Here is a 21,723-nt window from a genome sequence, read left to right as displayed (position 1 = left end):
ATCAAATTAACATATATAATCGTATATCAATTAAAACATGTTTAAAAAATATTTTTATTTTAACAAGTTACACAATTATAATTGTCTCGTTAATACCTTCGAAATGAGTCCAATATTGAATAATTTTTGACTTAATTATATTATTATATATTATATATACTGTGAAAAAATATTTTTAATATTTACGAGTTATACTTTTATAATTATTTATTATATATATACTATATATTTTGGGGTTAGGCTGTCCAAATTGCACTGTATAATATGTTTTAAACTAATATATTCTTGGGTTTTTTTGAAATATATATATATATATATATATACATGTATTAATTCAACCTTAATCTGAGTTTCTGGACAAGAAAGAGGGTAGACAGTTGAAATTTCATTCTAAAACCCATTTTTTTTGTCTTTTCATGGCTTATGATTTGTCAAATTTGTAGTTTTATTTATTGGTTTTGAGTGTTTATCTTAAAACTCAAGTTTCTTGGTTCTTTGCTCTTGGTGTAAATCGAATACATTTGTGGAGTCATTTAAATATGTTAGATTTTAAATATATTGGATTTTAAACTGTCATACAATTTTTTTCATCGATAGTCTGTAATTGGAACCATAACTCTTATTTATTCAAATTGTATTAATATGTAAAGACCAAGTGTAACCTATATATCATCGTTAAATCTTATCTTATAAAACCAGTGGAACTTCAAAATCGTTAAATTCATAGCTCCCGCCGCATTGCACGGGTACACAACTAGTAGAAAATTAATCATAGAGAATATGTATAGCATCGATCGTAATAGTAATTCTGCTACAATACTCCTTCAAGATTCACTTGAGCCTAAATTAAACCTTGTTATTATATATGTTCTCTAGCTAGCTATTGACCATCAAAGGCCTATTGTTCCCCCTAGAGGTAAACTGCATGTATACAAAAACCAATATCAAAATTTGTACCTATATATATAGCTTGGATATATATAATTAATAGGGATAGACCATGCATGATGATATCGGCATACATGATGTTTATATATCTATCAGAAGATGATGATCACTCGTAGGACAAATTGCCACTTCGGATGTGACGTTGCTGATTAATGATTCCTCTACCCAAACGTGAGTAGTTATAATAATCTGTTGGTTTTCCACCGTAATTAATAGCAAGCTTGGGTGAAAGCCACTTCTTCACAACCACGCCATTTATTCGGATTTTTCCAAATGACTCGTTTCCAATGTATGAAATCCTTAGCCTTCTCAATAATGCTGAAATGGCCTGGGTAACTCTGTTCACATTTTTAATTTAGGACTTTAGACCATGATCAGGACACCATGATTAATTAAAAAGATAGGAAAAGATATGATATATATGCTCACCTTCCTGCAACATTCATTGTTTTATCACCCTCAATTTGTGTCTTTACTACAGGTAGCACGATGCTTATGTTGGGTAATTTTACACCTGAAAATGCAATTTAAGACCCACAATTTAGTACAAACCAAAATCAACCAAATGGTACAAGAGTCAGTTCAACTTCACTAAACCAAACAAACCCAATATGTCACTCGATGTATAAGGACCCAACCTCCACACGAAACCACCATTGTTTATGTGAAAACCTTCGGCTTGTGCAAAGTGTATGAAAATAAAGGATAGATCTTAGCTAAAAATATTTGAGGATAAACAACAGAAGAAAAACTTGAAAATAAGAAAAACAGGTAAAAATTTGAACATGAGGTACAAGTACACAACAATCAAAACATACAAATAGAAGCAAGTATAAGAAAACATAACCAATATAAGAATAACTATACACCACTAGTCTAATTTGCTGATTCACTAACCCGACCTCCATTCTCTATATCTCGAGATTCTTCCTTTCGTCTAGGCTAACTATATAGATTCACACCCCTGATATGCTAGAATTATCATTATTTGAAGTACATAATACTTATATAACGGAAATACTCATGTACACTCCCCACTTTTGGTGAGGTTTGAACCTTTGATCTCCTAGGAGGCTGAGCTCAACCGTTAGTGTTAACCTTATCTTGCGTCTCTAGAACTCCTATGAGAGGTCATATCCTCAGAAATGCCTAAAGTCATGATGTCTAACCTCAGTGGCTCATCCCAAGTCCTCCTCCCTCGACCTCATACTTTCCACCCTCCTTACCAGAGTAAACATCGGTCTCCTTTGAACATGAACAAACCACCATGGTCTTCCTTCCCTCAACTTACTTATGATGTGTGCAACTCCAACAGCAACCAGTAACCTTGTTTGGTTTTCTTTCAAACATCCAATCCATACTATAGTTGGACCTTCTTGTCACATAGCGCCTCTGGCAGCCCTCCACTTTAGCCATCATTTCTTTATGTGATGTGTTATGTCAGGATCCCTTCTGAATCATGGAACCTAGATACTTGAAACTATACTCTTGGTGTATCCTTTGCCTTCCAATGTTGGCTTCCATCCCCATGTCGATACTCTCCCCACTGAAATTGCTCCTCGCAGATTAAGTGTTCAATAGAAATGCGAAGAATTCAAGATATCATGCATTGACAACTTTATTATTTTATGTGTATGAGTCTATGTATGTTCAAACCCACAAAGCATGTCCATCAATAAAAGCAAAAACTAGAACACACTTTAGATCCAACAGCTACGAAATGATTTTAACCAAAAGGGAAGATTGTATACAAGTAATGGATTTTGGCATTCCCCATTATCGCAGTTTACCAAACGCTTATCCGGGTAAGTGCCTACCGGAAAAATTCAACACTATCATTTACTTACCGGATAAGATTTTAGTCCACCAAAAGTATCGTATGCAACAACTTACCCGGCAAGTGCTAACTGTGATAAGAGTCGTCACCCTCAATTACCAGTTAAGACTCTTGTTCCTTGCCTTCGCTCTTATAGGGTAAGATTCTTGGTCCTTGCCATATTCATCCGACAAGGTAATATGACTTGGTAAGCGCTTATCCGGGTAAGTGTTCGGTAAACGGCCCCTTATTAGCATTATTGTACATTTGTACCCTCTTGAACTAAAATCAGGTGATTTCCTGCTTTGGCTAGAAGGGGGCTCCATCAGTACTCCCTTAAGGATGTACGAGGTATGTAATGAAATTATCAGCAGATGAAAATTAAACAGAAAGCATTTACAGATTTTAGTTTTAATTACTTATCTGAAGCATTTTAACCTTCAGAAACTAGATAAATAAAAAATAAAAGGAGGATGGCATTACCAGCAGCTAGTCGATGCTTAAGACCCTTCAAGACCGTCAAGAAGTAAACCTGAGGATTTTTGATAAAACCAAAAATCAAAACAGAATCTAACGAGAAATATATACACACACATAAGAGAGAGAGAGAGAGAGAGAGAGAGATTAGGGGGAGAGTTAGAAGGTAAAAAGTGGGTTCAATTTTTGTCACATCTTGCCTGTTTTACTTGCCAGGTAGTAGCTAACATGGCGTCCTTTTGTGAGATTATGTCCATACATGTACTTTTTTTAAATCCATTTTCGATGTATTGTCCATGTAAAAAACAAGTATATAAACGTCTCATGGCTCACAAGTGTCCATTGATTTAGATCCAATAATAGGTGTCAACTCACTACTTTAATTAAAGGGATTATGATCGGGACAGTTGTCATCAGCCATTTCTGTTTAATATAAGATATATTATATTTAGTATACACATGTAGGGGTCGGTAATGCCAAATAACACAATAACAAGGTCTCACGGTCCCAATATAATCAAAGAAACCCAAATGCAAATCTGACCCAATACAACAAATGCAGATAAACAAGATCTACATGTTGCTAATGGCAATCCAATTAAGTATATCGATCCACAAACATAAACAAGCAGTCCACAGTGCAATGTACGATCAAATACTAATTTCAGGACAGCCAGAATTAACTTGGTGCCACCATCAGGTAATAGCATACTGTATACGTCCACAGGGAGAGGGATTGATATTATTACTAACCGGAAGGATTACAACGTGTTTACACAATCCTTGAATCCCATTGGAGGAACAAAGGACTGGACATATCTGAAAGGGATATAGATGTCTCTTAAGGGGACATTTACTAAACACTTACCTTGGTAAGCACTTACCGGTTCAATTACTTTATTAGGTGCACAAAAAGAACTGGGACTCTTACCCGGTAAGAGGGAAAGCAAGGATCAAGAGTCTTACCCTGTAAGTGAGGGTGATGACTCTTACCCGGTAAGTGAGGGTGATGACTCTTACCCGGTAAATGTTTACCAGGATATAAACGTTATCATTTATCTATTTTTATGGACAATGTTACCCTATAAGGTAAATTAGGTGGTGATTCTTGCCCGTAAGCATTTGATAAACAGCCTCTAAATCAGAAGGTGGTGAAGGCAATGACTGTGCTCCAAAGTAAAGATGACCAGGGACCAATCCTCAGTTGACGCCCCGAAGAAAAGGCCCTCCCTTAACCAGTCCAGATTCTCGATCAGTAAAACAAAAAGTAACAAGCAAGGACATGTATATGAACAGATAATAGAGAGGCTGTTTTCGTGAAGACCCTCAGCTTGCAAAACAAAAAATAACAAACATAGACATGTATTTAGACAAGGAAAATTCAAGGATTCAAAGTGCTCGCCTCAGCTGTATATATTGGTAATTTTGTCACATCCACAACTATCGGACTTTCTTTTAACGATACACAAGGAACAATTCCAAGTGAAGCAGCTTCCTGAAATGAAAAAGGTAATGTAAGAGATAAAACCAAAGCCAAAAAAAGACACCAGAAAACTAATTGTATGCAAACCTCGAGCAAAGAAAACGCACGGGGATCATATTCCCCAAAGCCTTCAATAAGAGAGCAGAGATTTGACCCTTTTGATGTATCAGCAATTACTCCTAGATTCTCGATCAGTCTGGTTTTTAAGGATGAATCTTGAGGAAGCCGTAGGCATCCCAGGACCTGCGATAATTCTTCTATCGTAGGGACTGCACCAGCATTAACTGTTTCTCTATATACCATCAAGACCAATCTTGTCCTGCAAAAGATCAAATCAGGAGCTGCTCTACGCACCCCTCCCCATAAAAAAATCCGACCATGAAACCATTATCCAGAAAGCACCAAAACATTAATCGGACTTTGTGGTTCAACCATATTCTCTTTTTCACAAGCATTTATATAGTAGCTTCCTTCTGCATAAGTTCAGTATTTTGCCAAGAATTTTTTTTTGTAATCAAGGTGTACTGGATAGAAATCAAGGTTCGATATTTAAGGAATGCAGAATAACTCCGCAGATGCAGCATCTAGACAACTGAAATGGATACGTCGTATTATCTTTAGTTTGTATTGTTAAAGTTACATAAATACTCCCTGGACGATTAGCAAGCTTTCTTTCTTACTAGCCAGATTTGACTGGTCCTGGTTGGCCTGCCAGGGGTAGTGGGAATTATCCCGTTACCTGGTCAAAGATTTGGTTGGATATATCTTACTGCTGTTGTTAGTGATGGTGGCTTAAACTATGTAAAAATAATAAACAGGTGCACTGGATGGACAAATGTACCCCTAAACTAGACATACGAAACGCACTTGGTCAAATGTACCCCTGGACGATTAGCGAGCTTTCTTTCTTACTAGCCGTTTTGACTGGTCCTGGTTGGCCTGCCAGGGGTAGTGGGAATTATCCCGTTACCTGGTCAAAGATTTGGTTGGATATATCTTACTGCTGTTGTTAGTGATGGTGGCTTAAACTATGTAAAAATWATAAACAGGTGCACTGGATGGACAAATGTACCCCTAAACTAGACATACGAAACGCACTTGGTCAGTTTAGGGGTACATTTGTCCATCCAGTGCACCTTTTTATTATTTTTACATAGTTTAAGTCACCATCACTAACAACAGCAGTAAGATAAGTTAGAACTGATCATTTTCTCATCGTTGACTTTTTTCTACTTCCTTCTCAGTTCTTCGTCCTTATTGCTGAAACCAGAATCTTTGGCCTTCACCAATTATGGTACATGACATACATTCCAAGACATCTATTTAGATCTTCCTTTTCAAGTTTGCTACAGAAAATGCACGACATACACTCCAAGACGTCCATTTAAATCTTCATTTTCAAGTTTGACAAAGGAAATCCTATCTCCCTGCGCCATATCTTTGTTTAAGAGAGAGAATATTAATCAAGAACGATCACTCTCATGGTATTTGCCCCAAGATGAGTGCTCTCCTATTCCGACTTCCCCAGAGCCTCCGGTAGCACAGCCGAGACAACGGGCAACAATAACCCCACTAATTCCTTTTCTCCACTGTAAAGTTGAGGGTTTTTATACATACTTATTTTCTTAGAGAAGAACTCGTAATATATGTAGAAGATGGGCTCTTTGTTAGGAGTAACAAAACAATGTAGGCATAATAGAAACCAATTGAATGCAACAAAAACATATTGAGGCTACCATTTGTTATCCCCCCCTCAAGTTGTCGTATATGTTGAAAATGCCTCCCAATTCACCCACTAGGGTGAACCCGACTTCCAAAGTCACTCAACAAGTCACATCAAGCAGGGGAAAGTTACGGTACATTGCAGTGACATGATCACATAGTCACATACTAAATCATCTTAACATCCAAGAGACTTCACAATATGCTTATGGAGTTGCATACAGATGTGAATCTGAAACTGGACAAGATGTTGTGCAACCTTCCAGATCAACTTAAAATGCTTTCGACCAATGACGAGGTTTTAGTTCCAAACTAGGGCACAATTGGTACTAACCCTTATAGAGCAATAATCCAATTGTTCATACACAAACCATTACTCTTAACCTTCATGGTAAGTACATTGAACCCACATTTACTCTTGCACCAGCATTGTGATAGTGGATTCTCTCAGCTCCTCTTTCAGCAGTTTCTCCCGTTTTGGGTTTTCCACGTAAATCTCAGTGAAGACTTCTCTCCCTACTTACTTCATGATGCTTTTTTATATTTATTGTCATGTTTGGATGTTGTAGACTATATGCATTTTTAAAACAAAACCATATTCCGGTTATATGTTCAAATCGAGGTTCTTTGTGGGCACTACTTGCTATTTGGAACTAGATTGGTGCCTTGGTTGCATACTTGAATTTGAAGCATTGTTGTGACTAGTATTATTACTAGTGCACCCGTGTTCATAACAATTGGTATCAGAGTTTTCAGGATTGATAGTTTGGTTTTGCATTCTACTTGCTAGTCTTCATTATTTTGGCACGAAGTATGATGTTCAAAAGTTAGAGAGGAACATTCGCTTCATCTTATGACAAGTAAATATTAGAGATGTATTAGTAGAAATAGATTTAGAGGAAGCTTTGTTGGGATCAGATAGAACTCCGACCAACTGGCCATATGAAAAGAAATAAAAAAAGTAAGATCTTAAGGCACTAATGCAAACCCAACTCCAGTTGTCTAACGATGTCTTACAAGATGTTTTATTGGAAAAAACCACAATGGAGTTATTGGTCAAGTTACAACACTTACGCATGACCAAGAGTTCTCCAAACAAGTTGTTTTGTTGTTCCCCCATCGTCTATCTGAAGATGGATCATGAGTTTCTAAACACAACTCCAAGTTTAAGAAGATTGTTGTTGACTTAAAGACCATAGAAGTCAAGTATGAAGAAGATTTGGAGATCATTTTGTGTGTTTGCTACCATCTTCTTACATGGGTTTTAGAGATATGATACTATATAGTTGTGATGCCCTTAGCCTTGAGGAGGTTTATGGAGTTTTAAGATCCAAACATAACATGAAAGAAATTGCAAAATGAATTTGGGCTCCATAAGCTTGATGCCTTTAGTTGGTGATGTCTAAAGCAATTCTATCCTAATTGCAGTATATGATGGTTTTGCTCCTTCCCTAATCGAGGATTACCTATTGTATTGGCATGGTCGGTATTCGTAAGTGAATCACTTATTCTTCTACGTTGTGTTTTTGCTACTTTCCTATCATCTGTTTAAGAGAAATATATGAAATATAACTGATATACCACTTCCATAATCAGAGGTGTAAATGCAACTTCATTAAGCTACAATGTTTCCATTTATTTGTAATTCCAATTCATTTTCAATGATCTTCCTAAACTCATCAGTATTAAACATCATTACTTTGTACAACACTTGTGTATATCTCAACAAACCAGCAAATTTGGAAGCAATTTAGATGACAATCTAGCAATCTTGTTTAACAGACATGCCTTCAATCATATGGTGAGAATGATTGATCTAAAAATATGTTCCCATCTACTTCGTAGTATTTACTATCCCAATAAAAATAAAAGAATATCTTATAAAATTATAGTAATCCACAAGAGGTTTACCATTCGCTGTCTATCAGTAACCTTCCCGAGTCGAAAGACAAAATGGGTTCCCCAACCATACAAGCTTTCTCAAATCTCCGGTAGCACAATGCTTCAAGATCACACATTAGGGAGAATCAATTGAAATAAAAATCTGATTCATCTGGCTGCTAAATAAAGTTATAAAGTAATAACTAGTAATATAAACTACAGGCCATAATAATTAAATAATGCAAAAAACAGGACGAGATGCCAGTAAAAATGATGAACAATCTGATATGCTAAAAAACTAAGCTGCTTCAAAAAACACACGATAAGCACTCTTCTGATATCCCAGAAATGCCATAAATTCACTACCAGTAGCATAATAATAATGCCAATGACAATATCAGATGTTTGAACAATACCAGTTCACAGTCATACACTCATGCACCAGAGAAAGAGAAGTGGAAATTGTAAAGTCATGAATTTTTGTTCATTATTAAATATCTGCATGCCACTTGAGAGAAATTTTGGCTTCACCCTTGTTTTGATCATGTTGTGCTTGAAATTAAAACTGCCAACTAGTCCATAATTTAAGAACACTATATGAAAATCCAATTGCAAACACAAGAGCTTACCAATCAAACACTTGCACATTATAAGATTTGGGGAAATGCCATCCTTTTTTGCTTGAGAAAGAAGCATAAGACCAACTTCAAGATCATCCTTTCTGTATTGAACTCACACAATCACAATATTCAGATAAACCCATTCATGAGGATGTAATGAAGACTAAAAAGTATTCTTTGGCAATTACTTTTCACTTGCCACCAATAAAATGGAGTATGTGATGGAGTTTGGGCATAAGCCCAACTTTTTCATTTCTGACAGAATTTCCACAGCCTTAGGAAGCTCATTTCCGTCACCTGCAGCATCAGATTTTGCAAATTCATCAATCTGTGCGTTGTTAGAAATATAATCGTACAGAAAAAGATCTCATACAGAAGTAGCTATCGTTATGCAACAACAAAAACTACATGCAAAATTTACTTCCATCTTGTGAATAATGTAGTTTGGCATGTCAACAACAGTTTCTCATAATATACTATCAAGCCAAACCTATATGGTTTCCAAGGTTTTGTCCAGTCATCTCAGACAAACAAACAAGAGAAGTTCCAAAAATAGATATCAGTTCAGGTACCCATAAGCCAGTACCTTGTGCAAGCGATGGCTAGTCCCCCAACCACCCAACCCCACCTCCCAAATTCACATCAGATGTACTTCAGTAAATTAGAAATTATTTGAACTAACTACCAAGTACATGGGAAGAGTAGAGCCAGTGGTCTCCCACATTATGAAGCTGTATACCAATAGGCCATCCCTTGTGGTTGCAATGGAGTATAGTCAGCCTCTAAATATCAGAGCTAATATTGTTAAGAGTTTCTGTATCTAGGTTTCTAACTGTATAGAACATAGATGCATGCATGCATGCATATACATATGTGTCTGCCTGTGCGTGAATATAGCATGTTTGTGATACCACACAACAGATAGTGATGTTTAAGTTCTTTTCCACACAAAGCTCATGTAGAGTCACCCAGTGGAGCCTACACATATAAGAATGTGGAGTTTTCATTACTATTCATCATGAAGTATTCCACAGAGCAGACAACCCCTATGTATGTGCATGCTCACCAACATCCACAATAATGAGACATTACCAAAGTAACAACTTCACAGGTCCTATCACCTGCCTTGTCTACATTTACTATTTCTCTACTGTTCTGCAGCGATGATGAACATGTTTATGTAACATCTAAACAGGCAGAAACAACAATATATAAGGATAAGTGATTGTACTGCTGAATAATGATATGCAGTATCCCCATCATTCCAATTTTCCAATACAAGTTTAGTGATTGTAGGAGAGTGCTGCTTTACAACCTTTACACTCTACAAAGGGTACAGTTAAATCAACAAAGAAAGTAGGAAAATAGGATATAATTTAAAATTCAGCACTAGGTAAGGGTGATGAATATAGTACTAGTACATAATAAAACAACTTTGAAGCTGGAAGGACCACTGTAACTTCATTAGTCACCATAAGATGATTATCCATGTGGAAGTGGGGAAGCGAATTGCACTTACACAGAGCAGTAATTAAGGCATTCATCATCGACACCGCTGGTTTCATCCTCAAGTTAATGACATATTCATATAATTCCAGTGCCTTCTTCCAGTTTTTTGCCTGGGCATGTGGATTGCAATTATTTCAACACCGTTAGAACTAGTTCCATGTAATAGAAAAAGCAAGGATTTTTTTTTTAAATTGCAGGATCAAGAAGAATAAACTGAAAACATGGTTATTGTGAACTGGTAAGACTGTCTTAGCAGACTGCACAGACAATGAATCCCTCAGCACTGTCCTTTTTATTCTTTTCACCTTTCTTTACATTGATTACAAATATTTACAGAATATAATTTGGTTCAGACAAGAAAGGGCCTGATACTAAAGAACAACATAATTTCATGTAATTTTGCTGTATAGATGTGCCTTGATATGTAGTAATAACTATTTTGAGTAAGCATTATAGGACTATATCTCCCAATATATCTATGCACAATGCTCATGAACATTTTCCACTTTAAACTAGATATTTTAGAGAATGGTCTAACACAAAGTATAAGAGCTATGGTGCCTTTCTGGGGTTGCTCTATCTGACCTACAAGTCCTAAGTTCAAATTCCACTCTTGTGCATTTCCCAATGAATCAGGGGTGCATCAATCGGTGTTTCAACCCTCCCCCCCCCCCCCCCCAAAAAAAAAAGGGTATGGTTTTGCCTACAGTGTAAGAAGAATAACCATAAAGGACATCCGACACTCTAACCAACTGGCTCTCACTGTCAACAACAAGCATCTGGAAGAAAAACTAAGTGGTAAGATATTCCACTAGTAGAGAAAAAGCACTGCTGATCTGCAACTGACAAAAGGAAAGTTGATATATAAAAATTTAAAAATCAAAGAAACTTTGGATGTGCAAGTTTTGCTTCCGTTTAGTTTGAAACTTTGATGACATAAAAGCAAAAGGAATGAAGACTTGATACGATCAACATACATTGCTACATGCTCCCATCAGTGAGCTATATGATATGATTCCCACATCTATTCCCCTCTTCCTGGCTTCTTGTAGAATTTCAAATGAAGCATCCAGCTTCCCAGCATGCCCTGCCACATCCATCAATGCACTGAAAAACATCTGCAAGAAAAAGAGAACACTTCTGAGGATTCACTTATAAAAACAGAAATTTTGATGAAGATCTCCAGTGTTCCACAAAATTGTGTGCAAAGTAAAGCAGAATAACAATATCAAGAAGACCTATTGCATACCATGCTTTTATTCATAGATATAGATATATATACACACACACATGCATGCTACACAGTTCTCAACAACTTTAAGTATGAGTATGCATGATTTTTTTGCACAAAACATATTAAATTATATTCTCTGAGAGGGTCAGATTCTAGTTTTCACACACCAACTTCAAACAGAAATATCATGTAAATCCTGTGGATCCTGACATAGCTTCACAATTGTGATGTTTATGGTCTCCAGCTGATCACCGCAAGGAACATTACAAAGATGATATAAAAATAGTCATCTAGATGAACCCAATATATTAAAATGTCTGCTTTCTTGAAATGGAGAATCATCTCAAGAGTTATACAGAGATGTTCTTCGATAAATTGAAAGGAGATGCAAACAAAACCCAGTAATTTGGTAAAAACTGTTCTAAATTCAGGATGCATGTTTAGATGACACTTTCAGAAACAATTTTCAATATGATTAGCAATACTCTTTCTCAATTTCAGATCGACTGGATTAGTACAGAAAAGGCATCTATGTTGCAGGCATGACTCACACAAAATGGCATTTAAGTGATAGAACTGGGAATAATAATGATAGAATACTAGAAAAACAACATGTGATGCCAAAGAATCATGCTTCTGGACCCCAGTTCATCATTAAATAATAGAACTGAGAATACCATTATAATTTAAAACACAGGGTTATAGTTTTTGAAGCAAACCAAAGATTGTACCTAGGCCCTTGGCGTGCTCACCAATCACAGCTCCAGCACCTTCTAGCAGAATAGCACCTAGTGTGTGTTGGCTCTAGGTTCGACCTACTCTGATTAGCTATTTATCATTAATGATTCACAATAGGGGAAAAGAAAGGCACATTGAGATTTTTCTTGTGAGCATCCTTTTATGTGTTAAAAAGTTGAAACAGTAGTAGTCCTCTTTCATTTTGATCCTGGCCTAACTATTATCCTTCTGGTTAGATAATATTTTCTTCCACAAAGTGCCTTTCTTATGCAGTTCCTTCAACTCAGCAATATATATCTTATGGCAGCATGAAACCCATCAAAGAGTTCTCTTGTCAAGGAGAAGAAGATTAAGAGGAGAATTTATGAGTGTAACTCCCAGGTAATATTTTTTCTTTTGGTTGCAAACAGAAGAAATTAAATGTTGATAAGCATTCATGGAACTCAAAGTCAAATTAAGGGGATAATTCAGTCATGCTTTAATTAACTTATGTGACAAAACTATTTAGTTATCCTTGTGAGGCGCAAAGCAAGACACTTAACCCAAGCTTCCCTCCTTTACACAGTATCTTACAGTGGAACTCCTGACTTGCTTACAGGCTCTTGTTAATCTTTAACCATTTCAGGTATATTTCTTTTTATCTAATCCGATTTGAAGTTCTTTCACTGATCCTCTAAAAAATGGAACTCGATAGTCTCAAATGATACAAATGAACCAAAATTTAACAAAAAAGAGCAACATAATGTTGCTAAAAGAGATAAAGGTTGAACACAAATCAAACAATGAGAAAAACAACCTACAGAGAGTAAGGAAAAAATCTCCTTCTGAACCCTTGTTGTAAAAGGTCTTCATTATAAATATTTCTGAAAGATCAGGAACACAATGTCAACAACTCAGAAAGATATATACCTCGTCTGGGATGACCCCGTTTTTTGTCATATCGTTAAAGACACTGCATGCAAACTCCCAATCACCATTTCCACTGCAACTGTTAACAGCAATGGTGTAAACTTCAGGAGTGCCCTTGATGTTGAATTCTTGAATCATATGATATATCTCTCTAGCCCGTTCAACCTAAAGAATCCAATGTCTAATGTCAACTGGAACAAATTGCAGACAGGAAATAGCTGAAGATATACAAATTAAGAAATAGAATTATCTAACCTGACCAGCATTCACACATGCTTTCATCAAGGCTCCAACTGTGACATGATCTGGGTCAATAGGATGTGTCTCAGACCTCATTTCTGATAAGACATCAAATGCTCGATCTACTGCTCCTGATTGACCACATGCACTGATAAGCGCATTGAATACAACTCGGTCTGGCTTCACATTCTACTGCATGCATGTAGTAATCAACTCTATAAGGACAATAAAAACAGGAAACTCGTGATTCTATCGCTCGTACTCCCTATCTAGGAAGCCATTCAACCTATGGGAAAGGTGCTAGAAGGCCATTTTCCATCTGGGTACAATCGAATTGCTAAGTTACAGCTACTCCTAGTGCGAAGAATTGAATGGTGGCAGAGGGAGTGGAAATGAAAGTAACAAGATGTTGAAATCTAAAAAAATATGGGTACAGGGAGAACTTCATTTACATACCTTTGACCTCATAATTCCATAGGCACCAAATGCTTTGGCCACTTGCCCAGCTTTGGCACAACCATCAATAAGTGCACCATATGTGTGAACATTTGGCTCAACTCCAAGGTTGACCATTTCATGGAAAACCTATAACAGCACAACAAATTATGTAATAAAAACTAGTATATGATTATTATATGCATATATATCCCTATGAAAATATATGAGCTGTAGTTCAATATTCTTGTCAGGAGAAGGAAAACTATAATGTGGATCCGACCTACAGGTGCTCATGTTTGGCACATAGACTACCAATCACATGGGTGAGGTTTCTGGATCTTAAAAAAATAATAAATATACAAATTGATACATCACAGCAATCTCTTTTTCAAAACCACAAAAAGCATCTTGCATCTCGAGACTCCCACAATGCCAAATAACATAGCTGGAGAAAATATAACGGGAAAAGAAAAGAATTCATACCTTAAACATTGTATCGACCTTTATACTCTTAGCACAAGTAGATATCAGAGTAGTATAGAGTTTGCAATCAGCTTTAAATCCAGCTTTCTTGACAAGTTGCAAAACCTCAAAACCTCCTAAAATACAAGATATCATGAAAATAAGAAGATAATGACAGTGTAACTAGATGAATTAATTGCATATTCCAATTTAATCAATGTATAATCCTAACAACAAGAAAGTTATATAAAATAATTACCTTCTAAATCTTGAGAGCATGCACAAACAGACATAAGCATATTAAATGTGCTCAAGGTCGGATTTGGAATGAGATTGATAAAACGGAAAGCTTCCTTCACAGCTTTCTGACTTCTGCACACCCGGAGAAACCCCATATGATAAACCTAAAACCATGATGTTTTATAGCATTAATGATGCAAATTCATCCCAAAAATCAAGCCTTTATCCAAACTTAGTAAGGTATGCTATAAATGAAACCGATATGATGGCAATCCAATCAAGGGCTAAAAGGGGCATCCTTACATTATTCATGTCTAATAAACCTTTTCTTTCCAGATATTCAAGCCTTTCTAAGCAGTCAGTTAACCTACAACAAAGAAAATAAATTGTACATGAACCTCAAATACACACAAGTATTAGCTTATTTGGGAAATAGTTACTAAAAATGCTTGCAACATTCAAACAACTACTAAAATATCAACTAATTTAAAAGTGCAGCAAGCTAAGCCTCTGTTAATGTAAAATAAACTTTTTAATTGAGTGAATTAGCAATGGTGGCACTTTACCAAATGAAAGTAGTACAGTTATAGTATAAATTAACAACACAAGGGTGTTTACCTGCCCTCTTTGAGAAAGCGATGATAAGCACGTAACTGCTGTGAGGGATAATCTTTGCTGCTTCCTTGTTTTTTAAGTTGTGATGTGGGGAACAAATGTTTCAGATCATCCTTAGTCAGCATAGTTTTTTCTTTTTCAGTGCAAGAGACTCTTTTCTTCCAGAAGTCTCCTCTTCCATCAAGAGGGCCAGTTTCAGATTTTCCAAGAGGTAACTTAGCCTCAAACTTTTCTGGGAAATAAATTAAATTCTCATGTCAAGTTACTAACTGAGAATAGAGAGCAAAAGGGGCATGTTTGAGGCTTTTAAATAAAAATAGGCCAAAAAAAACAAACATAAATGGCCTAAAATGTCGACCCTATTTAAATTATAACCTGCAGCATGAAGAAAGTCCTTTGCAGAAAATCTTTCACTTTGAGATATGGAACTACTCGCTCGCGAAGAAAAGCATTTATTTCCTGACGAGGATATCCCAGGCCTTGCTGTACTACTAAGATTTTCCATTGAACTCATTGCATAGTGATTTGCCTCATAGAATGAGTGTAACCCCTTGTAGGTGGACTTCATAGCTGCAAAACTATACCTGCTCACATCACGTTCTTTAGTGAGCACATAGTTTTTCTCTAGTATAACATTACCTCCTGCCACCTTACTGTTTGCAGGAACAGAAGCAGCAATTAATTCAGTTTCCACCATTAGCTTAGGCAGCTCAGAATCATGCTCAGTTTTATGTTTTTCATCAAAACAGACAACATTTCTTTCTGTGGGAGGAATACACAATACATCACCTGATCCAAGAAGCACACTATGTGATTCTGGAGATGATAATACTGTTATGTTAGGAGGTTCCTCAAAAGATGATTCCAACATAACATAATCCCTTTTGAAAGATGATTTAACCTCGGATGATGCTGAAGGTTCTATAATGCTAGAAGCAATGGTGTCGCAACCAGAAGAGACTGATGTGCCTGTTTTTAGAGCTTCTTCGTAAAACAAAACTGTTTCATTGTACTGCACCTGTGCTCGTTCATCAGGAAAATCATGGCTAATGTTGTTAGCTTCCTTCACCATAAATTTGCTCCCTCCACTAGAGTTCTCACCTTGGAGACCAACATTAGATGAGTTTTGTTCATCATAGGTATGGTTTAGGATACTTGAGACCTGTTGAGAATTCGTATGATCAAGCCGCTTAGATATCTGCAGAAACAGGATAAACATTAGAAGCTGGCTGCAGTAAACAGATTTTCCACTAATCTAAAACACTTGCTGTTTTTTAAGGAATTAAATGAAATACAGAAAAAACAATCGTGTTCTTCTATCAAGATTAGAAACTTGCAATGTATGTAAAGTTCAAGTTCCTTTTCCTTTCCGTTTTTGGATTGCAGATAGAATTCTCATTTCTCTTAACTGCCAGAAAGAACAACTAAGAATTGGGTTCTAATATGGAAGGACATTAGGTCTGGAATATGTCAATAAGAAATGGCCACCAAAAGGTCAAGCAACCACAACAAAGTTCAAATCAATTTTTAAAAGATGCATCACTGATTACTATTTGTAGAAAGTTATTTTGATTAAAAGACAAAAACAAGTTGCCTTCTATATTTCCACAAAAGATAATAATTCTGACATAAGGATTGAGCAAATAAAACTTCCTCAGAAAAGACGAAGGAACGAATAAGACATGCCAAAAACCAAATGCAGGTTTATATTCTGACATCTCCCAAGTTCAAAAACAATTAAATTGATTTTATTATGAAAATAATCTTCAACTTATTTGGATCTAACTAATATTGCTACTTCGTATAAGAAAATCCAAGAAAGAGAGTCKCTCCATAATAAATAACTGCCATGAATTACACACACGAAAGTAGTGGCTCGGTTAGAGGAAGAGGCCGGAGCCTATGCACAACCGATGAATGGACTTAATAGAATCAATCAATTGCATAAGATATACAAAAATCACTTGCTAGTCTTGCATAAAGACAAAAAGAAGCCAAGAATATTAGTTTAGAATTTGAAAATTAGTTTCATTATTTTAAAAGTTAAACTATACCATTTCTTGACCATATGAGTACATATCAAACTGATGATATTAGTGTCATAATAATCAGAATCAAATCGAATAATAAACCATATAACTACTATATGTATGCGTGTGGTTGTGAAAGCCTTGTTACATTCCCAATGCAAATATTCTGAAAATTTTGCACTCCAAACTATAAAACATGGATCACTGGCAGTTAAAGATCAAATATCAGGAAAGGAAATATGCAACAGCATAAAAGTATAGTGAAAGTATAACACCCTATTTACAAGATAGCATTCAATGGATTTCATAGTAACACATCTTGTGTATGGTTGTAAATAGTAGTTAGCGTACGCGGTGCTAATAACCACTTCTATTTTGGGATCTGTGTCGGTACATATATATAATTCACATGTTATGAAACAGGTATATGATGACTTTACAAATAGGTCATGCCGAAATTTCGGTAGAAATACTATAATGAAAATAGGGTGTTACAGAAAGACATAAACTCATAACTACACAATGTAATACCTCAGTCCCAAATCAGGATGCTAATTTTTTGAGTTTCTAGAATCAAGCCAGCTTAATGGATATTTCTACTAGTAATCACGTCCTATAAACTTCACTATTGTCAAAATTTACTGAAAACTAATGTTCAGTTCAGTGTTAACATGCTATGGCTCACAAACAAGTCAAGTATACTTTGCTTTGACAATGAATATGTCTCATAGCAGCTACTATGAGGATGGAAATCAGATCGGACTCCTTGGGAGTGTATCCAAATTGCTTTCAATTGTGGCATTCATCCCCACCCACTGGCTAAACTGTTCAAGTATCGTAGAGGATACCTTTGTGGTTTAAACTTATATTAAAACAAAAATACAATATAATCTGGCCAATTAATTATTGTTAATTTAGCTCAATTACCTTATTAGATCCATCATCATGCTTTTTGTTGGAGTAATTGAAATAGAAGACGGTGAGGGCTGAAACAGCGACAAAGGAGACAACAACAACAACCGTTTGTGGATCCAAAGCCGCAGCTGTTCTGAACACAAACCTCCTCCTTATTCCAACAGATGGAGAATGAAACTGAACACCCAACCCCAACCCTAGGCCGCAACATTTTCTCCGTCGAGAAGGACGACGAAATTCAGGACCAAAGAATTGTGGGCGTAAAGAGATAGTCGGAGAAATACAAGAAGTGAAGGACGGAGATAGTGGATGTTGATTGGGTTTTAGGATGAAGACATCCATTTCAGGAGGATTTGGAGATGAGTGTGTTTGGATAGAGAAGAGAGGGAGGGAGGGAGGGAGGGAGATATCAACGTTGGTTAATCCGTTGGTGTTGCTGACGTGTCATAGATTGGTGGTTGCTACTGTGAGCCGCACGCAATCAATCAGTTGTTATCTGCACTGGCCCATCCTTTAAGATTTATTTATTTTTCTTTTTTCATTTTAAGAGGAACCGCCCTTTAGATTTAAAATTGCTTGGACCTTGCTAAATTCACACTAATATTATAGGTTGATTCTGGGTGAAAATAAAATTTATGGTTAAAAGAATATTAAAAGATTTGTATTTTTGTATTAATTCTAATCGAAGATCAATAGTAATGAGATGAATCGAGATATATCGGATCAATTTTTGTATCAATTTATGAGTGTGGTGAGATTAAAAGAAATCAATGGTCCAGATCTATTCTTACATTTCTAAACTTAATTTTTATTCTCACACCACCTTTCGTGATCATTAATAATATTCTTTTTTCAATTACAAAATAAATCACACATTTATTTTATGCCTAAATATTATGATATATTTAATAATGACTAGTTGTGCATCATCAGAGTTCAAAAGAAAGTTTTTTAACTGCACCAACAATTTGAGTTTCATTGTCTAAATTGAACACATGCATCTTAGACACTACGACGTGTTTCACTAATTAGATGACGAGGCATTTGGCTACCTTAAGAGAGTCTTAGGGGCCGTTTACCTAAGCACTTACCCGGTAAGCACTTACCGGTAAAGTTCAATATTATCACTTTCTTACCGGATAAAATTTTATTCACCAAAACGTATCGTATGCAACAATTTATCCGGGTAAGCGCTAACCATGGTAAGAGTCCTCGTTCTCACTTACCGGGTAAGACTTTTGATTCTTGACTTCGCTCTTACCGGATAAGATTTTTATTTTTTGCCATATTCATCCGGTAAAGTAAAGTGACTTGGTAAGCGCTTATCCGAGTAAGCGTTTGGTAAACGGCACCTTAGTTACTCCCGCCGTTTACCCGCGCTTGGTTGAATTTCTTCACTTTGACGATCGTTTTGGACAAACGAGAATGCTTAACAAGAGCAGATGCACGTTGTGCTTGTTGTTTGCATGTCATGCTCGTTTCCTCGTGTCATGGTTGTGTTCCATCGACCAGAGGTTGTTCACATTGGAGAGCTGATGCGGTTATGAGTACGATCGGGCATGGGAGGCACTTAGTCCTCTGGATTTTCAAGGGCCGTTGGCACATGCCTCGATGCATGACCTGCATCACCATGTTCTAGGCACATTTGGTCGCTATTCGGGCTTGGGCAACCATCTTGCCATAGTCCCTCTAAGAAGCTGGTCACGAAGGGATACCTCCACATAGCTAGTTCCTCGTATGTCGTGCCCATTTCCTCGTAAATACGCTATCTGATAGGCTTCCCCCTTCTCTTAGGATCGACTAACCCATGTACAAATGTCATTCAATCCTATGATGTTATCCCATGCTAATGTATACAGAGCATAAGCTTGCTTTGAGCATTCTAATTTCTTCAAAGTAACAGCACCGAAGGCACGACCCGACCAATTAAGTTTAGGAGCGCATCGCCGACAAGTGTTTTATGCCCGCACGATGTTATCAAGAACGGCTAGGCAAGTGGGGCACGTTGCCTTGGTTTGCCCGCACATCATGTCCATTCCCAGCATCCCGTCCTGGCTTCCTTACACCATTGCACGTGCCTCGGCCAGATGTGCCTATTTAAAAAATTATGACTATTAAACGAAAAAGATAACTCTTCTCGAGGCCCCTGCCAACGTTCGATTAATGAATTATTTTTTTGACTTGTTTTGGTTCGTGGATCGATGGGATTTGATGGTGAAATGTCCAAACATGCCCTTTGGAGGCGTCCCGCCTCCTCGTGTCAGGAATGGGTAATTTGCACTCCTGCTGCCTTCCTTGGAAGCCAACGGTAGTAGTCAACAGGCACGACATGCAGGCAATCTAAGGCACCGTGCAAGAGTTTCCAAGCAATGCTAGTAACGAGACATGCCAAGAATGTGGTGTTGACACCTCTAGCTTCAAATTCTGAAGATCTAAAGGATCGTTAGGCCACGTTTTTCACAGGGATGCTCATTGTAACACCTCATACCACACATTGCATGTAACACATACTTCATACACAAGAAATACATGTTTATACACCACATAGGCCCCTTAGTACAAGAATCTATCATTACAGAATACACAGTCCAAAATTTCAAAATACAATTTTCGTACAAATCAACGTTCGTCTAACAAAACTATACATATCATAGACAAATCTTTCAGCAGATATGCATATAGGAAAATATCATATTTTCCCCTTCCTCTTACTGTCTGCACCTTCTGCAATACATATTTAAATCACAAAACGAGGGTTAGACCGAAAGGTCTAGTGAGTTTCCTTTTTATGTCATTACAGGGTGAGAATCACCAAAACTTTTATAAAACAACTTTTCATATATAAGACAAAGATATGAACAAGTACAACATATTATCAGTACCTTTTCACTTTTCAAAGCCAAGCATTTAGTTGTTCAAGTAATATACTCCAAACCCACATAGGTTTGAACTAACCAGGTTTCATATATTGCCACTTTTAAACTTTTTCATTTAAAACAAGGTTATTCAAAGTCTCAGGCCAAAACCTGTTATTTCCTTCTCAATAACATCCAGACTACGATTTCCAATAAGAATTCTGATTCTAAATCTTTAAGTCACAAAGAAATAAAGATTCCAAACCACAGTAATCTTAAAGGATATAATAGTAAGAGTTATATTACACATCACACATACCAATGCCACCCCTATATCCAAAGGTACACCTTTCCTTAATATGCCACCCTTATCCCATGGTATACCTCTCCTTGATATGCCACCCTTATTTCCTCATCAAAACATTTAATAAAATAATTCCATATAAGACAGACCGCAGTCATAAATGTCCCCATTGGAATATCCCCAGTTCAAAATCATCTTTATTCAAATCCCTATTCTTTTTCAAAAAGAATATTAAAAAATATGATATAAGTAATATGAAAATCTGATTCACGCAGACTTGGCCAGAC

General features: G+C 36.5%; 1 protein-coding gene across 3 annotated transcripts; it reads right to left on the bottom strand.

Moving 5' to 3' along the window:
• Positions 1-758: 758 nt before the first annotated feature.
• Positions 759-18,657, bottom strand: LOC112523557 (pentatricopeptide repeat-containing protein MRL1, chloroplastic). Of its 3 annotated transcripts, none has more exons than XM_025133204.1 (19): positions 18,290-18,657; positions 15,708-16,530; positions 15,336-15,564; positions 15,021-15,084; positions 14,737-14,881; positions 14,499-14,614; positions 14,034-14,162; positions 13,593-13,766; positions 13,338-13,502; positions 11,434-11,574; positions 10,467-10,566; positions 9,136-9,244; positions 8,957-9,048; positions 8,358-8,448; positions 4,812-5,043; positions 4,644-4,736; positions 3,248-3,296; positions 1,378-1,462; positions 759-1,286 (listed from the first exon to the last, which is right to left on the bottom strand). In XM_025133204.1, exons 1-19 carry the CDS (start codon positions 18,617-18,619, stop codon positions 1,055-1,057), a joined length of 3,399 nt encoding a protein of 1,132 aa, XP_024988972.1. In that variant the 5' UTR covers positions 18,620-18,657; the 3' UTR covers positions 759-1,054. The 3 variants fall into 3 exon arrangements, with proteins under 3 accessions (XP_024988972.1, XP_024988973.1, XP_024988974.1); XM_025133205.1 differs by lacking the exon at positions 18,290-18,657 and having other exon boundaries at positions 15,708-15,985; positions 16,122-16,214; XM_025133206.1 differs by lacking the exon at positions 18,290-18,657 and having other exon boundaries at positions 15,708-15,916; positions 16,122-16,195.
• Between the last annotated feature and the right edge of the window lie 3,066 nt (positions 18,658-21,723).

Source organism: Cynara cardunculus (genome assembly GCF_001531365.2).
Source record: "Cynara cardunculus var. scolymus isolate 2C chromosome LG 12, CcrdV1, whole genome shotgun sequence".
Lineage (NCBI taxonomy): Eukaryota > Viridiplantae > Streptophyta > Magnoliopsida > Asterales > Asteraceae > Cynara > Cynara cardunculus.
Note: the sequence above shows the minus strand (reverse complement) of the source record. Positions and strands in the feature narration are given on the sequence as shown.

Bases quoted from the DNA above. Each gene is read 5' to 3' on its own strand.
- LOC112523557 (XM_025133204.1), bottom strand. From the start codon at position 18,619: ATGGATGTCTTCATCCTAAAACCCAATCAACATCCACTATCTCCGTCC. The intron at 10,567-11,433 runs GTATGTTGATCG...CCACATGCCCAG, and splicing joins TGATGGGAGCATGTAGCAAT to GCAAAAAACTGGAAGAAGGC. The intron at 1,287-1,377 runs GTGAGCATATAT...AAATGTGAACAG, and splicing joins ACAATGAATGTTGCAGGAAG to AGTTACCCAGGCCATTTCAG.